The 24,252-nt window shown below is 37.4% G+C and overlaps 1 protein-coding gene across 3 annotated transcripts in view; it reads left to right on the top strand.

The window, feature by feature from the left end:
* srgap3 (SLIT-ROBO Rho GTPase activating protein 3) overlaps nucleotides 1-24,252 on the top strand; it is a 69,036-nt gene that overhangs the window by 16,813 nt on the left and 27,971 nt on the right. For 2 of the 3 annotated variants that reach the window (XM_032549134.1, XM_032549135.1), the window contains exons 2-4: nucleotides 2,841-3,036; nucleotides 16,363-16,525; nucleotides 20,505-20,567. In XM_032549134.1, coding sequence (XP_032405025.1) covers nucleotides 2,841-3,036; nucleotides 16,363-16,525; nucleotides 20,505-20,567 — 422 coding nt within the window. Of the gene's footprint in view, nucleotides 1-2,840; nucleotides 3,037-13,453; nucleotides 13,713-16,362; nucleotides 16,526-20,504; nucleotides 20,568-24,252 lie in introns of those variants that run through there. The other variant, XM_032549136.1, reaches the window with a different exon arrangement.

A 24,252-nucleotide genomic window follows, 5' to 3' on the forward strand; every position in this document is an offset into this window, starting at 1 on the left:
GTCTTTTAAAAGTGAGGATGCAGCTTGTGGTTCAGACTTGCCTTTTTAGAAAGAATGTTTTCAGAACTAAATCCTGTCACTCAGGCATATCGGTGTCACATTTTCCTCAGGCGGTCCTCTTTGCTCGCTTGCGTCGCCTTTCTCCTGGAAGAAAGAACACAAAACGGGGAACACAACGGCACGTCTGGCACCACTAGTCCTGAAAGTACTGGAGTAGTAAAGTGGTGTCTGGTTCCGAGCTTCCACTTTAAACCGAGCTTTCAGCTTTTTGAGATGGTGGGAGAAAAGGAGGCCCCTGGATAAAGTGGAAGGCAGGAACAATGGTTAACCGCAAAGTGGAGTTCAGCGTTTAGGGCTGAAGCCAGGCGGCACGACATCATAGAGGCTGCTGCTGCACAACAGCACTGTTTCCTCGTCACATATCTATGATGAGGGCTTGGCTCTGACCAAATTGCACCATCAACAGCACAAAAACACAGTCTGTGTGGTTTTATCATTCAAGCTAGCAGCTCCTGTGCCTGCCAAAAATCACCCTGTTCTTGTTTTTTTTTTTCTGAGGCTATTACTTGCAGTGACTCACTCTGCAACAGAAGGGTGTCGCAACATGATGTGACTCTCATTATGAAGTTCAAGTTGCTTTTGGTAATGTTGTACAATTTAAGGCAGACTTGTTAAAGACAAACATAGCACAAGAAGGTGGAGTTTAGGGCACAAAGGATATTTGCAAACAAATAACCATTAAACTGTTTTTTCTGTGTAAATCCGCTGCCTCTCGTAAACTGAGCTATAAAAGAGAGATTTAAAAAAGAAAAACAGCTAGTGCATGTATCTTTCGTTTTTATTCAGTTTTGCTTGTACGTTTAATATAGAAACCCAGATCAGATTGGGAAACTTCTCTTATCAGACCTGGAGGCTTCCTTCCTTCTGTGAAGTAACACCGTTCTGCTTCTGGTAGATCCGCCTCATCGTTCTCTTTTTTCTCTCTCTCTCTGTGGGATAGGTCTGTCTCTGTTCATGAGTTGAGGCATCGTTGCTGCTGATGACAGCACTATAAAGCGGAATCAGGTTATGCTCGTGGCTCCCACAGGCACGAAGGATCCTTGCTCTGCCTCGTAGTGTCAGGTTCCTCTTGAAGAGAAATGTGACTTGTCTTCTTTTCCGAGTGTGGGAGTGCATTACCTTCTCATTAGATCAGTCTGACAAATTCACAGGGACAATTATGAGAAATCATTGATACAGGTCATCCTACTTGCTTTTGCATGGAGCTCAATTTTTATCTTTACTTTAAGCAGACTCTTTATAACATGCGTGTCTTTGATACTTGAAGAGCAAAGTGAACTTTTGAGATTCAGAAGGGTCCATTTTTGATAATATTACAGCCTTGCACTGTTTGCTGTTTTATTTATCATAAATATTTCTTGTCCAAAACCTTTATAAATGACTCTCACTTGAATATCTCTTGTATTGCAGAGATATGTAGCACTTTTCTGTTTTAGCAGGTGTGTTCCCCAGCTTTTTAAAACATCCTGTTGTGGAACCGTGAAGAACAAAGTGCAGTTTATTTATAACAAACGTCTCCCTTTTTGGATTAATTGTGAGTTATAACAGATTTCAGTCTAGTTTCCATAAACACCACTGACTAGAAAACAGTGGCATGTTGATGAACCTTGAATGGGTTTTGAATTCTAGTATTACTTGATCTGACAGCTTTATTTGAATCTAGTGGTCATGATATTTTTGATTGGCAGTCTGTGCATTACTGTAGGAGAGTCTAGCGAAGCTTTCCCCACACATTACTGTCAGAATATGCATTTTTTGCAAACCGGTTAATCTCTTAATCTAGACGTGTTTCATGTGGAGTACCACAGGGTTCATACATTCTTCCCCCTGATGTTTCTTGCAACCTTTATTCAGATGATATTCAGATTTATTCGGTACTAATTTAAGTCCACTGCATGTCAGAAACTGTCTCTGACCAGCAACAAACAATGGTTATGTGAACCTATCTGTAGGGTAATGCAGAAAAGACTGAATTCCTTACTGACACTGCCAATCTGATTATGCATACTTTAGCTATTAAGACCTGGATTATTGCAGCAGCATTTTTATATGTTTAAATAAGAAGAGGCTCTGTAGTCAGTCCTGAATGCTGCAGAAAGGCTTTTAACTAACATGGGAAACAGAAAACATTTTTTACCCTCCATCTGTATGTGCTTGATGATTTTAATGACGGCATTTGACAAAATGTACTGTTTATAGCTTCTTTCACAATTGAGGCTGTTTTTATGATCTAAACTTTGAACTGCGTTGTCGCTGAAATTTGCTATACAAATAAATTTGACTTGACTTAATATGTTAGTCACATGGTACCTTTTGTAGTTATATTTTTGAGTCCATTATAAAAACTTTAGTCCTCACTTTTAAAGCCCTGTGTTGGTCTGCTCCTGTTTACATCTCTGACTTCTTGGAGAGTCGTGTCAAATCTGACAAAAAGAGTCAAATTGTTTGAAATGTGTTGCTAATCCTTTTATTCACTTTAATCTTTTACAAGGCCAACTTTTCATTAGTTAAGGGGTTATTTTTATATGCTTTGATTGCTTTACAGTGATACATATTTGCTTTAGAACACATTTTACTTTATTCATAATTTTTCTTCTTACCAACATTGCACGTTTAATTGCATTACTATTTTCTGTGTTACTTCTTTATATCATCTAAATGTGCTTTGGAAACAAATCCTCTTCAACACAGTCTTTAAGTATGGCTTTAATTATCAGTGCCATCATTTTTTGTTTAATTTGTCTAATAATGTCATTTCTGTGTTGTTTTATAATGAACAGAGATCCGTAACCAGCTTGTGGAGCAGTTTAAATGCTTGGAGCAGCAGTCGGAGTCTCGTATCCAGCTGCTGCAGGACCTGCAGGAGTTCTTCCGACGCAAAGCTGAGATCGAACTGGAATACTCTCGCAGCTTGGAGAAACTGGCTGAGAGATTCTCTTCAAAGATCCGCAGTTCCAGGGAGCATCAGCAGTTTAAGTGAGTTTTCCCCTCGGCAGACAAAATGCATTACATCTGCCATTATAACAGCAAGATTCTTTTTGTTCGTTTAATGGAAAATTAAAGATTTGTCATGTTTTTTAACACTATTTATTGAAACAGTACTTTGTCAGTGTGCACTTTAAGCCTGTTTCTAGAATCTATTGCTTCCTCTCTATTCAGTTTAAACTCAAATCATAGAAAGCTTCATGTGTTTTATTCTCTATTTGGAAAAAACAACAACAAAAAACAGGGTATTTGCAGCATGAGGCTGTCTGAATATGCTAAACATTAAGACAGAAAACAATGAACATTCATAAGAAATTTTCAAAGACGAATATTCAAAAAAATATTTGTAATAGATTCTGGACTTTTTTTAAAATTTAAGGATCGAGGGTAAATTATACACATAGACCGATGAGAATTTTGGGCCCAGTTTCTGATTCCCAGAATGTGAAAATCTTTGATGTGCTGATTTTACATTATTCTGATTTATTTTTGTAATTATTTATTTATTCAGATTATTTTTAAGAGCCATAATAAAAAAAAAATTTCTAACTATTCCACAATAATAATCACAGGAGCACAACAACACCCTTTAAGGGAGTTGTTGTGCTCAGTATTTTACTATTATTTCAAAATTAGAGGAAAAAATTGCATTTCATATTATTATATTTTTCTATATATCATTTCCCTATTTTTCATGTATCGAACAAATAACTCACTGAATAGAGACTTAGATGGGCAAAAACAGCTTCTGAATGTTATGTGGTTTAAATCTGATTTTCTAAGATTTAAAGAAAATGTTTTATTTTATTTTCTGCGTACTCTCAAAGAATCCAACATAACCCTTTGCATCAATTATGCTTTGCACAAATGTATGCCGCCCATTTTCATCCCTCTGCTCGAAAATTACAAAAACATGTGCAAGTGTAGAAATCTGGCATCATTTGCCCAGAATTTCCCACCAACTCTCGGCTACATGGCTCATGCAGGGCATGAAATTAAGCTCCGCTGCTCTCCAAATCAAATACCTACAGCAAGCAGAAGAGCTTAGCTCAGTCTGCTAATGGGAGCGCCGGGGCAGCTGTGTACTGGCAGCAGTTCTCAGGTCTGAATCTGTGTTGGCATTATATTGCCATAATGTCTGCTTGGAATTTTTTTAAGTTAATGCTGCAGGACTTTAGGTGTTCATCTATTTTTTTTTAAATCCTCTTTTACATTTGGTAATGTGAAGAGGCGTCGCGGTTTTGACCTTCTGGAGTGACGTTAATAGAGTTACAGATTAACACAAGCAATTATTAAATGGGATGTTTAAAACAATTGACAGATTAATTGGTAAGATTTGAAAATGGTGTTTTATTGTGACATCTAAATATCCCCTAACAGAAACAAACAAGCAAACATAAATGCACCTTTTCAAAATAATTCATTAAGCCTAGGCAATTTAAATTAATATCAGCTGGATGCATAATTTCTAAAATTATGCATTCAGAAAGATGAAAAGATTTCTGAAATGTAACAACATACAAGCTTGAATTTTGTAATTACTTCTGCATCTTACATTTTTAAAACATACAAAAGATCAAAATAGAGACTCTTCACTTTCTCCAACTGACTTCATTTTATCAAAAATATTTGAACTTAACTTAACTTTGATGTTAGAAACTCAGAAAAACTTTCAGGTCAAACTTGTTTACCACTGTGTTACATCAGACTTCCATTGAATCACATATTTTAATCATTTAGGAACTGAGAACACCAACTGCTGCAGTTTTGAAAGGAGGTCCGGTGTCCATTTTCTTGAAGCAAGCTTTCAGTTACTCAGCATTGTGTGGTTGTAGTGTCTGATTGTGTTCCTCACACATTTCTATGAGGAGACAGATCTGGACTGGTTAATGCACACTATAATTCTCTAAGTTATGCAGGATTTGTTCTGCTAAGAATAGCCATTATAGACACAGGACCTCAGGACACAGGATTGTAGAAGTTTCTATTGTAGAAGTTTTCATTGAATCCAACATAACCCTTTGCATCAATTATGCTTTGCACAAATGTATGCCGCTCATGCTTTATGCAACCTATGCATTCATTGATGGTGTTTTAATGAACTTGTGTTGGTCTTTTCTATTTGGCATCCAGAGCCCTAACATCAGATGTAAACTCATCTGACCACAAAACATCTGTCCGCTGACTTTCGGTTCATCCTTTATGAGCTCATGTGTGGAGAAATTACAAGCAGACTGCTGCTGTTTGTGTGAAATTCACAGTGATGTCCTGGGATAATTGATCCCAGACGGTTTTAAGGAATAAAGGCTTGACTTATAGTAGATATAAATGTCCTGCAGTTGATGCATCACTGTAGTGAACCACTGGAGTCTACAGATTATCTTCTTCAATCAGCAAGGGATTTGTCAGAAAAGTACACCTAAAATGACATGTTTAAAGAAAACTTTCCAAATCCAAGATCATAATTTTCATGAGCGTCAGACACATCCACATTTTCTAACATACATATTATCATTTGGCAGCTCTGGTGACAATCAAGCTCACTCCCGATTTTTTACTATATAGCTTCACAAATAATAATAATTAAAAAAATGTAGAAAATACAGCTACGTTATAGCTCTGGAGGAGGTGCAAAAATCTGCAGGTTGGGTGCAAGAATTTATCCTGCAAACATGTGGAAGAAAGGGCTCTGGTCACATGAGATCAAAATTAAACTTTATGTGGTGGAAGACTAAATCTACAGATCCCCCTAAATACATGATGCTCACTGAGCGACATGATACTGGCAGCATCATTCTTTGTGAATGCTTTTTTTTACGAGAGACAAGGCAGCTGCTCTGAGTTAATGGTGAAGTGGATGGAGCTCAACACCAGGAAACATTGGAAGAAAAAACATGTTAGAGACTGGAAAATACTTGACACTGGAGCAGAGGTTCATCTCTAAGTTAGACAATAAAGATAAACATGGCACCAGTGCAATGGAATGGTTTAGATCAAAGCATAATATATGTTGGCATAAGTCAATCAAACTCCAGGCCTACATCTAGTAGACCTTTTAAAAATTAAATTAGTAAAAAAAAAAAAAGAGATTAATGGATTTTAGTTTTCATTGAATTCACCAATTCCATTAAGAATTTGTGACAAGACTTGAAAAATACTGACTGAGCTTGAGGAAATTTGTAAAAGAAAAAAAAAAAAACATGCAAAAATTGTATTTACTAAATGACCAAATCTACCCTGAAATACTTGTGGCTGAGATTGTTCAGAATTGACTTAGATCACACTTTTAAGATTTTTATTAAATAATAAAAATAAAACCCACAAATTCCTTTACTTCTCCATCATTCTGCACAATGTTGTGTTGATCTATCACAAAACAATAAAATACATCAATAAAAACTTCTCAAAATAGGAAAGACAAGCAAACCATGGAGTTAAGTAGATGTATTTTCATCTTTACATTGAATGACTTCAAGACAAAATTTGACTTAACTTGCCCACACTGAGCAGGACGGTAGAATAAGGTAAAAAGGAGGTAGTAATATCTCAAGATCAATTTCACAGAGTGGCAGTAGATTTTTCAGTTTTATGTTTAAAGCAATTTATTTTAAAGCTTTTGAGAGTAAATCTGGGGGGGCATTATGTTCAGATTTAATCTGGAGTTATATTCCATTTGTAGCCAGTGCATATTGAACTGGATCAGATTGCCAAGACTGTAAAATTAAGACTTAGAAGGGTTATTACCTTCCATTTTTGCCACGTTTGCATATATTACAGGCACACTTCCTTATTTTCTATAAGAATATGACCTCTGTTTCAATAACTGATTCCTTTCTGCTCAGTGTGTGCGAACTTTTCACACTGCAACAAAAAAAAACAAACATGCAAAGCAATGTTTCACCTTGTGTGGACTCTAGATGCTTGTAATCAGCTGTGACACACCCTTTGCTGTGGTTTTCTTTCTACTTACGAGTAGTTAGGATAATCACAAGCCACCAAAAACACCAAATGAGCCCAGACTTGAAAACCACTTGTGTTTGTCCAATCAGAACAGTTAGCAGAAAACCAAAACAATCTGTATGTATCATCGGAAAGAAATGCAAAGCCTTATATTCTGACATTTTAATTTTCAGAGTTTTGTTATGAACTTACCGATTTTTAATAAAGCTTTATCTCCGTCTCCATGTACATTAACAGGAAAAGCGTTTTGGCTACAGCCTTCCTCGTACAGTAGCTGTCATTACATCCTATTTTATGCATGTAGCTGTGTTTTTATGCTCAGTAATTAAATATTTTTAAAGGGACAAAACAATAAAACACCACAGCAGAGTCATCCCGACCAGGATGGACTTGCGTATGTCCTGGATCCAGGCCTAAAGTGTGTTGGCTGAACTCTTTCCCCTGCTGATTCATTAGCAAGCTGTAGATTCTTGTGATTTACAGCTACTGCAGCTACAGCCACACCGCAGCAAAACCAGCCAGGAATCATTTTGCTCTTCCCACTTAACCTCACTTGCAACAATGAAATCTAATACTTCAGGAGAACGTGCGGCCCTGTGCGACGCTTTTTGTTTTCTGTAGCTGAATCCACAGTTTTCAGTGCGAAAACAAGACAAGGTTGTTAAAATGCAGCACGTGATATGCCTTCAAAAATAAAAATTAGGTGCACAAGTCTGGTTATATTGTGGGTTTTTCCTAATTGCAAAGAGTCATAAATATACATTTAAGGTTCATATTCATACATACAGTTAGACTAATATTTCAAAACATCATCCTTGCTTGGGCATAGTTCTGCCAGGATTTTGACCACGCTTTTGGTAGAACTAGTAGAAATTATTTAAACTGGTGGCTTCCTGGCACAGGTCCAGTGTTTGGGATCACTGGAAATCATTTAGAGTAAACCCTATAATGTCAAAGATGTTCTGTTTAGCTGTTGATCTGAGATGAAGTTGAAGAACTTGGAAGCAGACATCTTTCTTCATTATTTCACCCACTGGTAGATGGAAAGACTAAGCATAATACTACCAACACCATGTTTAACAGTTTGCACAATGTTCTTGTGTCTTAAAGTCTCTTATTGACTTTTTTGTGCACAATTCTTGTGATTGTGGTCAGGTAGCTCAATGCGTGTCTCATGTAATCCTAAACTTTTCTTCAGAAGTCTTTTAGTTTTGCTATGTAGGAAGGTACACAGTTCAATCAAGCACAAAGAGGTAGTTTTTGGAGAAGGGCCTGGGTGAACCACCTTTCTGACGCCCCATCCCCAGAAAGGGAAATTTGGGCACAGTTAGGGGTTGTAATTTACAATGATCCTAAACATATGCACATTTTGGAACAAAGAAAGCAGGATAAAAGTAAACTAACCTTATTGAAACGTTGCAGACTATTATTAAAAGCTTTGTCCTAACTCTCCCTGTTCTTCTAGTGACAGTGGGCACATATCCATCTATTCCAGAAGGTTGTTAATGGCTACAAATACATTTGCTAAGGGACATTCAGTAGAATAGCCTTAGGGGTGTAGTTATATATTTTAGCATATGCATGCATGCAAAAGCGAGACTGCTCAATAAATCCAAATTGTTCACCCAGTGCTTGTTTTACAAAAATATTAAACATCCAAATTATATAATCACCATACCCAGAAAAGTAAGTCTTCAATAACATAATTAAAAGCATCAGATTAATGTGGCTTTCATGTCTATGATGATAAGTAGATAAAAAATGATATTGAATTTTTGGCTTTTTTAATGGTTCCAGTATGAAAGAAATTTTTTGTTTGTTTTTTGGTATGAGGTCCTTCTCCCACTGAATTGATGTTTCTCTGTATGTCGTATTTATCAGGAAGTGGAGTTATTTGGTTTGAAGAGATTCTTGAAGCCATTATCCCCGTTAGTTACGATGTAACATTGTAGAGTGATGTTTGCTGCTGTTGGATGGTGCTTCAAACACTGACACTGAGTGGCTTGTACAGCTTTATACCCATTGAGTGCAACTATGTTCTTGAAGTAAGTCTCCTTTCTGGTGGCCTGCAGGGCAGAGGGCAAGAGGTTGAGCTATATCTCACCAGGCTTTGTTGGTTTGAACAGAGGAGCCAGTACTCGGCTCTTGTCAGGTTGGCGAGCCCAGCTGGCAGATGTCAGCTCATAGATGATGAATAGATCAGCTGGTTTGCAGCTTGTTTTATGTTTTTTTGTATCTTTTCAAATTCCCATCTTGTCTTCACCAATGGTGCCCTGCTTTGGCCTGTGTGTGTGTACAGCTGTGAGATGTCAAATCATGAAACTCTTAATAGAAAAGACTGAAATGGCGACTGGTGTGTCAATGTAGAATAACAAAGAACGCGTAAAATGGAGTCAAAGTGAATTTTATTCCCAAATCTTGAACATGTGCCTCCTCTTTGTCCTTTGAAGCTATTTGTCTCTTTTTTTCCTTTTTCTTTGACTGTTTTATGGAGACGTGGAAGCGAGGCAGTGTGGAAGAGATTAAAGGCTACACAGAGTGGAGCCCTGAGTTGATAAATACAGACTTCCTTCTGGAAATCCTGGCTCAGACGCATCACAGGCTCTGAGGGATTGGATGGTGGAATTCAGTACATATATAAGTAAAGCAATGACCCTGTTTTATGACTGTCACTGATGTTGGTTGCAAGCATTATGAGGGAAACTTCATTTTTGTTTATCATTGTGTGAAGGGATTATTGCAATGTGTTTCAATTTAGGAGTTTAATCCTCATCCAGAAAATTTAAGAACTTATGAATCATTCTATGTTGATCAAAGTGTTATTGCTTTTCACATAGAGTTTAATGGCTTGGTGATTTGTGCCATTTTCAAATTGAAAGGTTTTGTGTCAGATGTTTAAAGCTTGGCATATTGTTTTAAAACATAACTCTTACACATCTTTTTCTCTGCACTGAGGAACACAGCAAACATTTCTAATATTATCTGCTAAATCTGTGAACCCTCTACAGCTCAGCTGTATCAGATTAAATCCCAGACCTGTTTAGTCCGCTTTAATCTATCTCTAGTTTGTTTGCCTAGAAAGCCTGTTAGTTTGGGGAGGTGTGAGCACGCAATGCGGCCAAAAAAGTGAACTTTGGTCCGCCTTAAAACCTAGGTCTCTATTCGGTTGAAGTGAACTCTGGCGCAGTTCGAATGCACGTGTGAATGCCAGGCAGACCGAAGAGCGCTCCAAAAGCAAGAAGTGACAACAGTGTAGGGATTCTGGATAAATACAACCGAAACATGTGTCTAGCACTAAAGGAAGAAATAGATTGTGGCCTTTTACCAAAGACAGCAGAGAAATCCTACAACTAAAATCTGATGCCACTTCATTTTGGTTTAGATTTGGAGAAGAAGCAAGTTGCGCTCATTGTCTTTATTTTTAGTGGTTTTCAGATTTTCTCCAGTGGGTCTTCGTGCAGCACCAGGTGAAGAGGTCAACAGGTTTTTCAAAAGGTTTGGTTCATTTGACACAGTGCAGTGGGAAAGTGAACAGCAGCAGCTGAAAATGTAACATGTTGTAATTTTGGTCCCCAATTGAACTGAGTTTCCCAGACTATGAGATGTGAAAACACCCTAAGTTACTAGTTATATGACAAAATGGGAAAAAGTTCAAGGAATATAAATAGTTTTGCAAGACACTGTGGTCAATTACTACTGGGTGAAAACGATGCAGTAGAAGCAAAAAGACTGTGTATAACTCCTTTTTTCACCCCAAACGTCAACGGAAACCTTTCAGCTCAGTGTTTGGCCTTTTCTACTTGTTAGTGATATATCTTGGTTATCAGAGGGCATGCAATCTGCAGGTCCTTTGTAGGAAGATGGAGGGAAGTACAAAGAAAAGAATTTGTGGTACAGCTTGTCTTTCGTGATTGACAGTCCCCTGAAGACATAGAAACTGGTCTGTGTCAGTGCTATAAAACAAGCCAAAGAGCTACAATTAGTACAGTGTTAACAGACTCGGCTCCCAGAGACGCTGCTGGTGAAGCACTCCGGCCTAATTAACGGCCCTCTGCTCCTCATTTCTGTGAAATGAGGGCATCAGCGAGGGAACAACAGATTTTGTGCCCTCTGTTTCTTTCAAGTCTTCACAGCTTTTGTCCTCCGTATGAAGCATTTGCACTCTTCACATTTCAGGCTCTCTCATTCCTCAACTTAATTCTCATTCAGCTACCATGTTGAATATACGTCTGTTTTTATACTCACTTGTCATTGTGTTTGTTTTTACTAAGTATTAATAGGCACATCACTAAAGACACACAGTGTCTTTGAAATATTGGATAATTGGTTTATAAATGCTAGATAAATACCGTTATTTATTATTTACATAACTTTACCGTAGATGTTTGATAAAAGAGCAGTATTCTAAAGGCTAAATGTCTTTTAGGGACAACACTTTAGAGACAACACAAGTAATGCAACACTTGTGTTGAACAGCTAATAAGCTCATGAGGGTAGTTTAATTGATACACACATCTTCTTGTGTTTTTAAGAGAATGAAGTAGGAGGAGCAACAACAAACTAGAAGTTTAAACGGGGCCTGCCAAAGTGTGCCCATCACTTGGAATTCTGATGCTAAAAATTAGCATCAATGCTAAAGTAAGCTACAGCGTACTCAATAGCATGTGGAGAGTCACAAGCATGTTGAGTAACATGGACTTACTCCATTCAGTATGTTAAAATTAGCATATTAGATCAAATTATCCAAAATGCTAATGTTAGCCTAAATACTTCCAGTGGCATGTGGAATGTCACTTGCATGTTGTCTTACATTGACTTCCTCCATTCAGTGTGCTAAACATGGCTAATGAATAAAAAAATAGCTAAAAAGCTTATTTTATGGAAAAGGCTACTTCTAGTAGACCCTTGTCCCTAATGTTGGTGTTAATGTTGATGCACTGCCTTCTGATTTTTACTTTAAAAAAGTAAAAGTCAAATGTTTACTGATGAGCACGTTTTCTGATTACCAGAAAACTCGCTCATCTCCTAGCAACAGAATAACAACAAATATTATTATTGTTCAAAAAGAATAAGATTTCTTCTGCTCTTTTGAAATACCAGTTATCTTCTACTACTTAACAAGAACAGTGCATTTGGTGAATTTTACAGAAAAGTGAAAATGTTTTTTTATTTTTTGTCATTGTTGGTAATTATAAAAAAAAGAAATATTCAACACAAAAGTAAAAATCAGATTTTTACTTCGTGGCAGTTTGTTACGCAAAAAAACCCCGCTCATCTCTTAACACTAAATTAGTAATATTGTTTATAAAACATAAGCTGTTTTGAAATACTGCTTATCTGCTTAGACACAAAAAATTTACAATTGGTAAATCTTGTTTACTTCCTGGCACCTGGTTACCAGAAAAAGCGCTCATCTCCTAGCAACAGATTAACAACAAATATTGTTATTGTTCAAAAAACATAAGATTTCTTCTGCTCTTTTGAAATACCAGTTATCTTCTACTACTTAACAAGAACTGTGCAATTGGTGAATTTTACAGAAAAGTGAAAATGTTTTTGTTTTTTTTTTCTATGTCATTGGTCGCAAATATATGATAAAACAGACATTCAACACAAAAGTAAAAATCTGATTTATACTTCGTGGCATTTCGTTGCCAGAAAAAAAGCTAATTTCTTAACACCAAATAATAACAAGTAATATTATTGTTTATAAAACACAAGCTCTTTTGAAATACTGCTTATCTGCTTAGACACAAAAAATTTACAGTTGTTAAATTTAGCAAAACTAAAAATCAGATGTTTACTTCGTGGCACTTGGTTACCAGAAAACTCGCTCATCTCCTAGCAACAGATTAACAACAAATATTATTATTGTTCAAAAAGAATAAGATTTCTTCTGCTCTTTTGAAATACCAGTTATCTTCTACTACTAAACAAGAACTGTGCATTTGGTGAATTTTACAGAAAAGTGAAAATGTTTTTTTTTTTGTCATTGTTGGTAATTATAAGACAAATATTCAACATAAAAGTAAAAATCGGATTTATACTTCATGGCAGTTTGTTACTAGAAAAAAAAAACTTCCATCTCTTAACACCAAATTAATAACAAGTAATATTATTGTTTATAAAACATAAGCTCTGTTGAAATACTGCTCATCTGCTAAGACTCAAGAAATTTACAGTTGGTAAATTTTGCAAAAGATCAGATCAGATCAGATTTGTGGCACTTGGTTACCAGAAAACATGCTCGTCTCTTAGCAACAAATAATAACAAATATTGTTATTGTTCAAAAACCATAAGATTTCTTCTGCTCTTTTGAAATACCTGTTGTTTCCTACTACTTAACAAGAACTGCGCATTTGGTGAATTTTGCTGAAAAGTGAAAATGGTTTTTTTTTGTCAATTTGACATGACGGCTCCGCCCCCTTGCGGAAGTAGAGCTTTCCTCCGACAAGCAAACTGTTACTAAGGCAGACTAACAGACCTCAATGCGTTACCAGAGACATTTTTGCCTTATAAACCAACATTGAGGCAAAGACGGCGGGCAAGAAAATTCTGTAACTAGTCCTATGTCAGGTCCATATGGTTATTAGCGGGGAAATAACGGTGAAATCAACGATAAAGCCCAAAAGGAAAACGAGGAACAAAAAACATCTGGTTGGATGTGAGTTTGAAGCTGTCGATGCATTTTGCACGTACAAAATAGGTGAGTAATTACTTAACTAATACCAACTTGTGAAAATCTGCCTTCAGGAAAATGCTTAGAAATAAACAGTAGCATGAAATGGTGTTTAAATGTCAGTATAACAGTAACTTCAGTCTGTTTTCATGCAGCCATAGAGCTACTGTTGGAATCTACACGCTTAAAATCCAGCATAACTACAGTACCTTAACTTATTGATCTGGAAATGATTAGATGTTTAGCATTGTTATTTTAATTTAACTGAGTTGTGCGTTTTTGACGTTGTCAGCACAGAGCCTGAGTCCTTAGCACGGAGCTAACAGTAAGTGTCATAACAAAAAAAAAAGGGATGTTTACTCCCGGTTACCTTCGTGGTGCTGACTAACTTGGTAGTTTCGGTCCATCAGTTTCACTCAACTGGACGTCAGGTGGGCTGCAGTCCATGATATTCCAGACTCCTTTTTGCTTTTGGAAATGTGATTAATTGTATTCCGCCCTCTACATATTCTGGGTAACGGCTGTCGGGATTGCATATTACCCACTTGGACCGTGATTATCTATTATATTCCTCAAAATCTCTCTGACTGCAGCATGGACCTTACCAAGCTCCGCCCACAACCGACCCACGTGACCGCAAGTCTCACAAATAAAGCCTCGCGGCAAGTTGTTTCTGTGTAAACATGACTCCATTAGTGCATCATTTCTACCGGATTTTCACAATATATCAGCTACTACAACGGACAGAGGAACTAACAAGTTCATGTTATCATCTGGGAGGAGGTTACTGGTTTCTCAAACCTGAGGCCAGCAGGTGTCAGTCAGTTATGGTAGATCTGAAATTTGGTTTGATGACGTCAATATGAGAAGCTACAGACTGATAGGAGGAACCAAAGAGCTCTGTAAAGGTAAAGGCAAATCTTCTGAAGCTGGGATATAATTAATTTAATTTCACATAATTATCGCGGTAGAAGCCATTTGTTTGTTAAAATTTTATGAAATATATTTGTTCTATTTGATGTTTGTTGTGAATGACGTAAACTCACAAACGAACGAGGTAATTAGTCCAACGTTTAGAAACTACAGCGGCTGTAATGCGCCACAGCAAAGGTAAACAAAGGTAAAATAACCCGAACAGGTGATCAACTCAAAACCACTCCTACCTTTTTACTCTCTCTCTCTCTTTGTAGTTTAAGCACACCTGTTACCGAGGCAACCGCCTGCGCCCCGCAAGATTACGTTAATAACATAACATTCAGTCCGTTACGATATCAAGTTTCCAGGTTTGATATTTATTTCTCGATTATTAATCAGCGCTTCCCTGAACACAGCGATGGTTGATTGACTAGCTGTACTTGGTGCTAACGTGGCTAACACGAGTAACAGTTTAGTCCAAAGCCTTTTCTGCTAAAATAAAATCTTTAGTGTATGTCAGATACAGACACATTGCATATTGATCTGTTTAGCTAACGTAAGACTGTGTAGCAGACAGGCTTCAAGGTGTAGAAGTTGCATCAGTACTGCCATTATGCTGTAGCTACTTAGCTAACGGGAAGTGAGAAGGCCACGCATGTGATCACGTAGAATGGGCATCAGCCAATGAAAAGCGGCCCCTGTGGTAAGGTCCATACTGATTGGTCAGTTGCTGACAAGTGCCCTGGAATGGTTGGGGGAGGATTGCTCTACGTCAGCATGGGGGGTGGAGCCGGCGTCGTGTGCAGTTGGTAAATTTAGCAGAAAAGTGAAAATGTTTTTCTGTTTTGTCATTGGTTGGAATGTCATGATAAAACAGACATTCAACACAAAAGTAAGTCAGTCTTGTGTCAGTATTGTAGGTTAAATTAATTGTGAAAATTAAGTATAAATATATGCATGGGGCTTTTAATAATATGGCAAAAAGAGACCTAGGATTCTACCCATCATGCATTGCTATTATTTATATGTGTGTGAGGGTGCAACAATAGCATCTGTTTTTAAACGATTTGGCTGTCTAAGAGACCAAAACCCCTGACCACTTAATGAAAATGTAAAATCGCTGAAAAGAAAACCTGATCTGTGTTTTCTTAGGATGATAAGGTTTTTGTATCTTTGTTCACTTAGATATAAAGATGAACCCACTTTATTTGCCACTTATCAGCTTCATTCAATGTGATCAGCATCATGAAAGCTCTCTGCAGAGGATGCCTTTGATGTTGGTGGTGCTTATCCATTTCTCTTCACAGTGAAACCCAATTCTCCACTCTGTCCTGGTTCTCTTCCTGCTTCACTCTCATTTCCCCCTTGCTCTGTTTAGTCTATGCCCCTCCCCCAGGGTTGTTTGATTGATTAAAACCCCAATGTGGCAGAGACAGGTCTGGATTGGTCACGTGTCTGGATAGATATAATTGCACCTTGTTCCCTCTGTTTGAAACTATCCAAGGCAAAGTATAAACTGATTATGCAGCAATATTGCTCTTGACTCTCTGGATTATTATGGTCACCAGCATTAAAAATGTATCCTTTACTAACCATGATGCCGTTTGGTGGAAGGGGAGAACATTCTCATTCGGGGGAAAAAAATAAAGTCTACTTGAAGTTGAGGTTATTTATCTTGCAATTCCCAGGAACACTTAGTTGCTCTGGGTTTCATTCTTATGGATCCCCTGACACCCGTGTATTGCTGTTGTTATCATTCCAGGAAAGACCAGCACTTGCTGTCCTCCGTAAACTGTTGGTATCTGTTGCTGAACCAGACAAGGCGTGAGAGCCGAGACCATGCCACGCTCAGCGACATCTACACCAACAACGTCATTGTGCGCTTGGCTCAGATCAGTGAGGACATCATCCGCCTGTTCAAGAAGGTCAGTGAAACTGTCACCCCATTGATCTTAGTGTGCTACAAGTGCACAAACATGTTTAACTACAAAAGAAGACATAAAGCACAGCTAGTTAACTTTGAGTATTTGTTTTTATAAACTGTTGTCCTCAATGTCATGTTGTTCATGTGCGTATTATTTTAATATTCTACACACAGTCGTTGGTTCATGTGTAGTTGAGTGAGTTTTCGTGACACTTAAACCCATTTGCAGATATTTAAATTGTAAACCTTACAATTACTGTAAAATGTATAGAGCTGTTTTTGTCTGGTTTTGTTTATGTATGTTTGACTTTGGACAGTGAACATGTCCAATGTTTGTAACCTACCTGATGTTTTCATGGTCTATAGAGCCTTAAAAGCCATTTAGGCTTTTAAGGCTAAATGGCTTAAAAAAGTGTCCTTCCTTATCATCCTAAACTCTACATCCCCTATGAGTGTGAGCAACATCTGGCTGACCGTCAGCACATAGCAGGAATAACTTGGGTCTTATCCAAACACCAGAATGATGTTTTCACCTTGCGGGCTTTCCTGTAGGTTAAAACTCAGATGTGTGTGTCGACACCTTTCCAGACCTGAAAAGGAAGAAAAACCAAACCAGATTTAGACATCTGTTTCCACATATGTAAAGATGAATGGATGGCTCTGCTGCAGCTATAGTTGGCAGATATATTACACGAAAATAAATAACTTAAGACAAACATTTAGTTTTCACCACCATTAACCATTTTGGTCCCAAACTACAGTATGGGTACTAAAGTTAATGACCCTGGAAACTGTTCACACAACAGTCCTTTTTCTTTCTTTCTTTTTTTGTTTAACTACAGCCTTATTGCAAAATAGACTTGGGATTTTCTTTTTAAAAATCTACTTATAATATTCTGGATATATCCAGCAAAACGGCTCTTTAGAGAAATGTGCAATAATTTTTATTTTAATTTTTTTATGCAGACTAGTCATGACGTTCCTGATGCAGAAAATCAACCCCACAGTATGATTCTGCCACCACTACTCTTCACTGTAGGGATGGTGTTAGCCAGGTGATTAGCAGTGCCTGTTAATCTAATAAAGCTTTGAGTTTAGGCCAAAGAATTATATTTTGGTTTAATTCAAACGAAAAGTCTAGTTTCTTTGGTTATGAAAAACATTTTTATGATGTGTTTAAGGTGAACAGTAAATAGTTTTTGCCAAGTAAACAAAATCTGCATTTTTAAATCAGCAATGTCTCACAGCTTGCTGTACAAAAATCACAGAGAAAAACTATTTTTTTCTATGTGAAAAAAACACAGAGCAGGCTATTTTTTGCAAGCTATTTTTAAACAATTAAAAAAATTATTTAAAAAATAAATAGTTGTTTTTTTAAACAATTATTTGACTATTTATATTTGGTTTAGGAAATGTGTTTTTCTCATATCTGAAAGTTTTTGATTTTACTGTTATTTTGCTCGTTATTTTCTGATTCTGTCCATGAAGATAAACCACCCTGAAAACATTTTGTTATACATATACATTAATAATTGCCACCTTGAAACACAATCGTAAACTAACTTGCGGTCATTAAAAAACATTAAAGAAAGGATTTTCAGACTTTTTGTAGATGATTGACTCCAGTTGTTTAATGAATTGTTGTAACCATGTATCAAATTTTTAATCAGTTGTCTTGTTTTATTGTGACTAGTTCAGTTTGTAATTATCCAAATTTAACAAAGCAGCTCCCTAGTTTGAATGAGACTAAATCTTACGGGGAATTTACAGGGGTGTTTTTAATTTTCCAATTTTATTGGCTAACGGTACCTTTGATCACAGTTGTGAAGACTTTATGTTCCACCTGTTTGCTTCTTTTGTCTCACTTACAAAAATATAAAAGAGTATACAATGTGAGGCTTCTGTGCAGCTACATATGTCAGATTACGCCTTTAAAAAATATGCATTTGCAGGCTATTACAGCCCACCTGTCATGGCGCTAAGTGTGTGTTGCATCATGGTTGTTGGCTTGCTGGGTGAACCCTCCCCGCTCATAAACCTCTGCAGTGCATGCTGCAGTCTGTCTCAGCTCAGAGCCATTGATGCATACAGATGCTGCTCACCAGCTGCTAGTGCCCTCAGAGGATGCATCATGTTCATCGAGTTCAGAAAAGCTTACTTAAACACAGCTTAATGCTTGCACTCCAGGTACATTTCCCAATTCTGCAACCAGTAATGCAATTCTTTTTTTTGACACAAATTTCATGCACACATGTTAAAATAAAGATTGCTAATTTCAGACCTAGCAGCTTTAGTTGTTTCCAAGCCAGGTGTGAACAACTTTCACCTTCTTTTGAATTTATCTCTCTGGTTCTGGTTTCTGCAGGTATTGCTCATCTGTTTTACAACACATTCCTGTCTTCCTTGTGTAAAAATAAAAAGCATTGCTCAGTGAATGCATTTAGTCATGGCTTTGACTGTTGAAAACGGTTTTATGGTTATCCTTTAAAATTATTTATGGAATTTGTGGAAATTGAAAGATTTTTTAACATAACATAACAAAGTCATTTTATATTTTATTGTTCAGTGCAAATTTTGTTTGCAGAGTTGGAAATGATTCATCTAATACAATTATAATTCATCTACAGTAAAGAAAGATTTAGTGTGCAAAGCAATAGAAGATTGGTGGTGAGAAGGGGTTGGGGGAAAAAGTGGGTAACAATTTGTAATTTGTATACAAATGCCTTCTGATTGCCCAGATTAATGCTTCTAAATAAGTTACATTGACAAGTAGGATTCATGTTCTTTCCTTTGGTTGTTTTTATCTGTGGTCTCCAATGTATGTGTTTTAAAATATACTTCAAGTTGCTTATTAAAGAGTGCTAAATAAGAGAGCTAATTTACATCACATCAGAATAAGCTGATTTTTTTGGTATGTTTGCAGAGGTGATGCTTCTTTTAGGTCTGACACAGTTACAATGATGTGTCCTGCTGTTTGTGCACTTTCACACGTCAAATAAAGGCTTTCTGTTGCTCCTACACAAACCACTACTATTTTCAATGTGACAGGTAAATCTCCCACTAAGCAAGCTAGCATGAGAGTGCTAAACTTTCTGTGTGGTTTGATTGCTAGCACGTCAGTGTGGATGTGTGTCAAAAGTTGTGACAATTGTTATTTTGAAGAGTTTGTGTATTTTTAAAGGGGATTTAGGCATTTGGTCGGTTAGTAAAGCTCTCCTCCTCCTCTTTCCATTATGATTGAGTTCAGTGTAGGGTCTGCAGTGAGACTGCCCTGCAAACCCCGCCACTGCTCTTCCAGCCTCGTCTGCAATAGTCTCTGACCTTGCTTTCATCTAGTCCCATTTCTGTTTTTCTCTAAGAAACAGGAAAACAAACTTTGATGGGATCTTAGCAACACAATGTGAGCTCCATGACGAGATTTTTCTAGTTTTATCAGTTCAATCCCATGTTATATGTTAGCACAAAAGTTTAATTTTGCGACATGCTGTGCAGATTTGAGCTGCCTCGTAAGCTGCCTGTGTTGTGTTGAGCAGCATATATGTTGTTCTTTCTAATATCAGTTCTGCACTTGACTCTTCAGTTTTCAACATGGGTTAAGAGAGTCAGGCTTTTAAATTGCAGTACGAATAATCACACTAATAGTGCCTATGATCACATAACCCAACACTGTGTCCCCTTTAGACAACTAAGTTGTTTCCTAACAAAGTCAGGATGATACTTGTCTTGGTCACGTTTCAAGATGTGAATGGTTGTCGACTTGCCTGGAGAGACGGATCAAGGCTGCAGCTTTTTAAGGAGAATCTGAGCTGAGTCGTTGCTCCAGTGAATTATTGTTGACTTCTCTGAACTAGTTACGGACATTGAACCTGCTGCAGTAAATGCCGTTTGACTCACCAAAGTCATACCTTTGGGACAGTCGACTGTGCTTGTTCCATCAGGTCACGACTGACAAACCTTTTTCCCATCTTGTTGTTTTCCAGAGCAAAGAAATTGGGATCCAGATGCACGAGGAGCTGGTGAAGGTGACAAATGAACTTTACACTGTGAGTAATAGACTGCATCTCCCGCAGATTGATCTCTCACACCTCATCTCATCGCCGTACCAGGACAAAATTTTTCATCCTCACTTGATCTTTCTGACATCTTGTCCTATTTTCCATTTGATTTTTTCATTTGACGTCTTTACTTTATATTTCTGTGCATTATTGAGGGCTCTGCCTAATATGTGATTGTTCTTGTTGCCTTTTAGAAAATCCTTTAGATAAAAAGCAAACACATGCTTTGCTGTAAGAATGCTAACTTTGTTGAAAACTTTCCGCCATATGCTTTTGATTTTTTTTGTCTTGATTAGTTGCAGAAGTTGTTGTAGGTCATTGGTTTGTAAACAAATTGATTATTAAACTTTGATATAGCAAGGAGGTTTTTCCTTCCATTTTGTTTCTCTAAATCCGTTTAATATTGGATTTGTACAACTGAGTTGATGAGAAGAAGTCCAGTTGCCTTCAATTTAAATGGTTAAGATTGCCATTTCCTGGATGACTAAGAACATACACCAACAGAATGAGCTGATGATGAACGATGATGACGAACAGCAGCAGAGGGAACAGGTAGTTGTGAATGATTTAAAGGAACATGTGGCACAGTTTGTAAGCTGTAATCACATCCACATCTGGATGAACTATGAGCTCATACCAACTTCAGGATGCTGGGCTGAAGAAACACCTTTATGAATTCACAGATCGCGTGCTGCCACACTATTTGCTATCTTGTCATCTATCTAAAGTCAATTTATCTGAGCCTAAATGTGAAGAAAGTTAATGCATTTTGTGAAATACTATCTTCTGTTACTGACATCATATGTGTTGCTTATGATGCAAATCTAGAGCTCCACAACTTATTAAATTGTAAATTGTCATTGCAATGCCAATCACAAGGAGCTGCTTGGATGCAATGTTACGTAGTCTATAAAATTTCACGTGCCGTACAATAAAACTCCAATCGTCTAAATGTTGGTCTGTTGGATGGACTCTCACTGTCCATACAAATCTTTGTATTCACAATGAGCAGAGAGGACATTTTTAGTGTAGAAAATTAACATGGTAATAAAGCAATATTTGCAATGCCTTGTTTTCCTAAACTCACCTAACTATAGTACCAGATGTGTAGAAAAGCAATACTGAAGCAGCGCATCGAAAGGCAGATATGCAAAAGTGTGACAGGGGAATTAGGGCTAAGAAGTTGGAAACCCTTCCTGACAATAGTATTTACTAAGTCTTTTCTAGTTGTTCATGCAACATGTTGACTAACTAAGATGCAATATAATGCTTCATATTCAGGTTAGTATTATGACCGGTTTTATTCCCTGGTATAAATTAGTTAGGTTGTCTCTGTTACACACTTTCTCGCTTATTTCCTTGCCTTCTTTCACACATGCCAACATTTCATTCTTAATACATAGAGTTTAATATATCAGCCCACTATTTGAAGCTATAATAGCTTGAACTTTGTGTGTTTATGGGAATTGTTGGCCCTTCTCCCAGAAGTGTCTTTGTGAGGTCAGACACCGATGTTGGACAAGAAGGCCTAGTTTGTGGTCTCCCCTCTAACTCATCCCAAAGAGGTTCTGCCAGGACAAAAATAAGTCCATAAAGACTTATTTATGGACCACAACATGGTGCACTGGTGTCCTGTCATGTTCAAACAGGAAAGGACCGTCCCCACACTGTTCCACAAAGAGCTAGGGAGCCTAAAATTGTCCTAAATGTCTTGCTATGCTGACGCACTAAGAGTTCCTCTCACTGGATCTAAAGGGATGAATCCACACCACAATCCACTCCGCACCAAACTTGCTACTAGACTTGCTGCAATGCAGTCAGACAAGTTTCCCTTCTCCTGGCACATTTCAGTCTCATCTTGGATTGCCAGATGAGAGACATGATTCAACAGTGCAGAGAACTTGCCTCCTCTGCTATAGAGTTCAACTGTGACCTATTTTACACCACTGCATTCGACGCTTTGCATTGCACTTGATGATGTAGGTTTGGATGCAGCTGTGTGGCCATAGAAACCAATACCTTGAATCTCTGTACACACTGTTCTTAAACGGATATAAAGGTCATACAAAGGATTAGAGGTTTTTTGTCTTTTAACTTTCTAAACTTTCTCAATCTCTTCACACTAATGCCTCAGCATCTGCTGACCCTGCTCTGTGGTTTTCCACAACCTTTCACTTTGATTGTGATCTGCGATCGGAAATTTAATTGCATTGGGGGCATCCTCGCATGGTATCACACTTGAATTTACTGAATTCACTGAGCTCAACCATCATTTACTTGAGATTTTTCAAATATATGTTGACAAATCCAGCATGTTCCATGTCAGACAAAATGCACAAAAGAAGAAAATTACTCCAATAAATTCAGCTTTCCGTTATCTTGTGACTTCTGTCAGCTATAAAAGCTTGGATGAACAGTCAATATGCTCATGCAGAAACTAGCTTCTGAATAGTTTCAGAAACTTCTTACACCTTTGGTGCTTCTTCTAGCTCAGTGGTTCCCAATCACTGATCCATCTTTAGATTCTGATGTTTTCAGGGAGAGAAGAAAAACATGCAGAATACCGGCCCTTGAGGTCTGACTCTGGATACCCTATGTTTTAATTGTCTCCTTGCTGTGGTGATTAGCAGGCTTCAGCTTCCCTGATGGCATGGAGAGAAGATCATGCAGTCATTTCAATCAGGTGTGCTGGGACAGAGACACATCTAAAACATATAGGACAGGGTTGGGAATCACTGTAGTAGCTTAAGAGTATTGTTGTTAGTATGACCTGTGAGAGTTGTGAGATGCATCTTTGTATTTGCCTTGCTTCCTTGTAACATGTTTTACTTTTTTCAGCTGCAAGCAGCTTTCTTGTATCCTGCAGCTTCTATCTTACATCAGAGGGCCTGTGAAATAACCTTATGGATAGGTCCGTATTTACTTGACAGATTTAACTTATGAATTTTTCATACAATAGGTAATTTATTGTTTTAAGACCGGAACTACTCTGTAGAAAAATAGTCAGTCACATATCAGCACTGCATCATTTATCAGCAACATTAATGGGATAGATCAGAGATTTTTTTTTCTCTATTTATTTTAGTGTCTAACATGCTGTGGTATTATATCATCACTTTACAGCACAAACAAAATCACATTGTTTTGTTCGATCATGTGAAGTGATTTACATATTTTTGCAAAGATGTTGTTCTCAAATCTAGTATTGTTGAAAATTAGCTTGTAAACAGTGGAATTTTCTGCAGGGGAATCCACACAAAGTTAACTGTAGCACAAGGATAAGAGCACTGGGCACTTTTTCTGCTCTGGTGCATTTTTACTTAGAGAGGCTTAGTGTCTAAAACTGGACGAGCTCCAAGCAAATTCAGCAATCTTCTGCCCCCTGAGGTGAAACAGAAGACAGGGCAGAGCTGACTTATATGACTTATTCATCTTAGCAGTGTAATAAGAGTCAAAAATATCAAAGGGTAGCATTGGCAACTTTCCCCGATCGAGTCATCTGTGGGTTTGAGTGTCACAGCAACAAGCAGGAATATCAGATGCATGTGCTCTCAACAAGTATCTTTTAATATCTTTAATTGTACGAGGCTGCTCTGCTTGCTATATGTTGGCCGCTCAGAGAACTTGTGCAGAACTACTCATTCAGTAGTTTTTTTTTAATTACAAATTTGCT

This window comes from Xiphophorus hellerii, chromosome 20 (assembly GCF_003331165.1).
Source record: "Xiphophorus hellerii strain 12219 chromosome 20, Xiphophorus_hellerii-4.1, whole genome shotgun sequence".
NCBI lineage: Eukaryota > Metazoa > Chordata > Actinopteri > Cyprinodontiformes > Poeciliidae > Xiphophorus > Xiphophorus hellerii.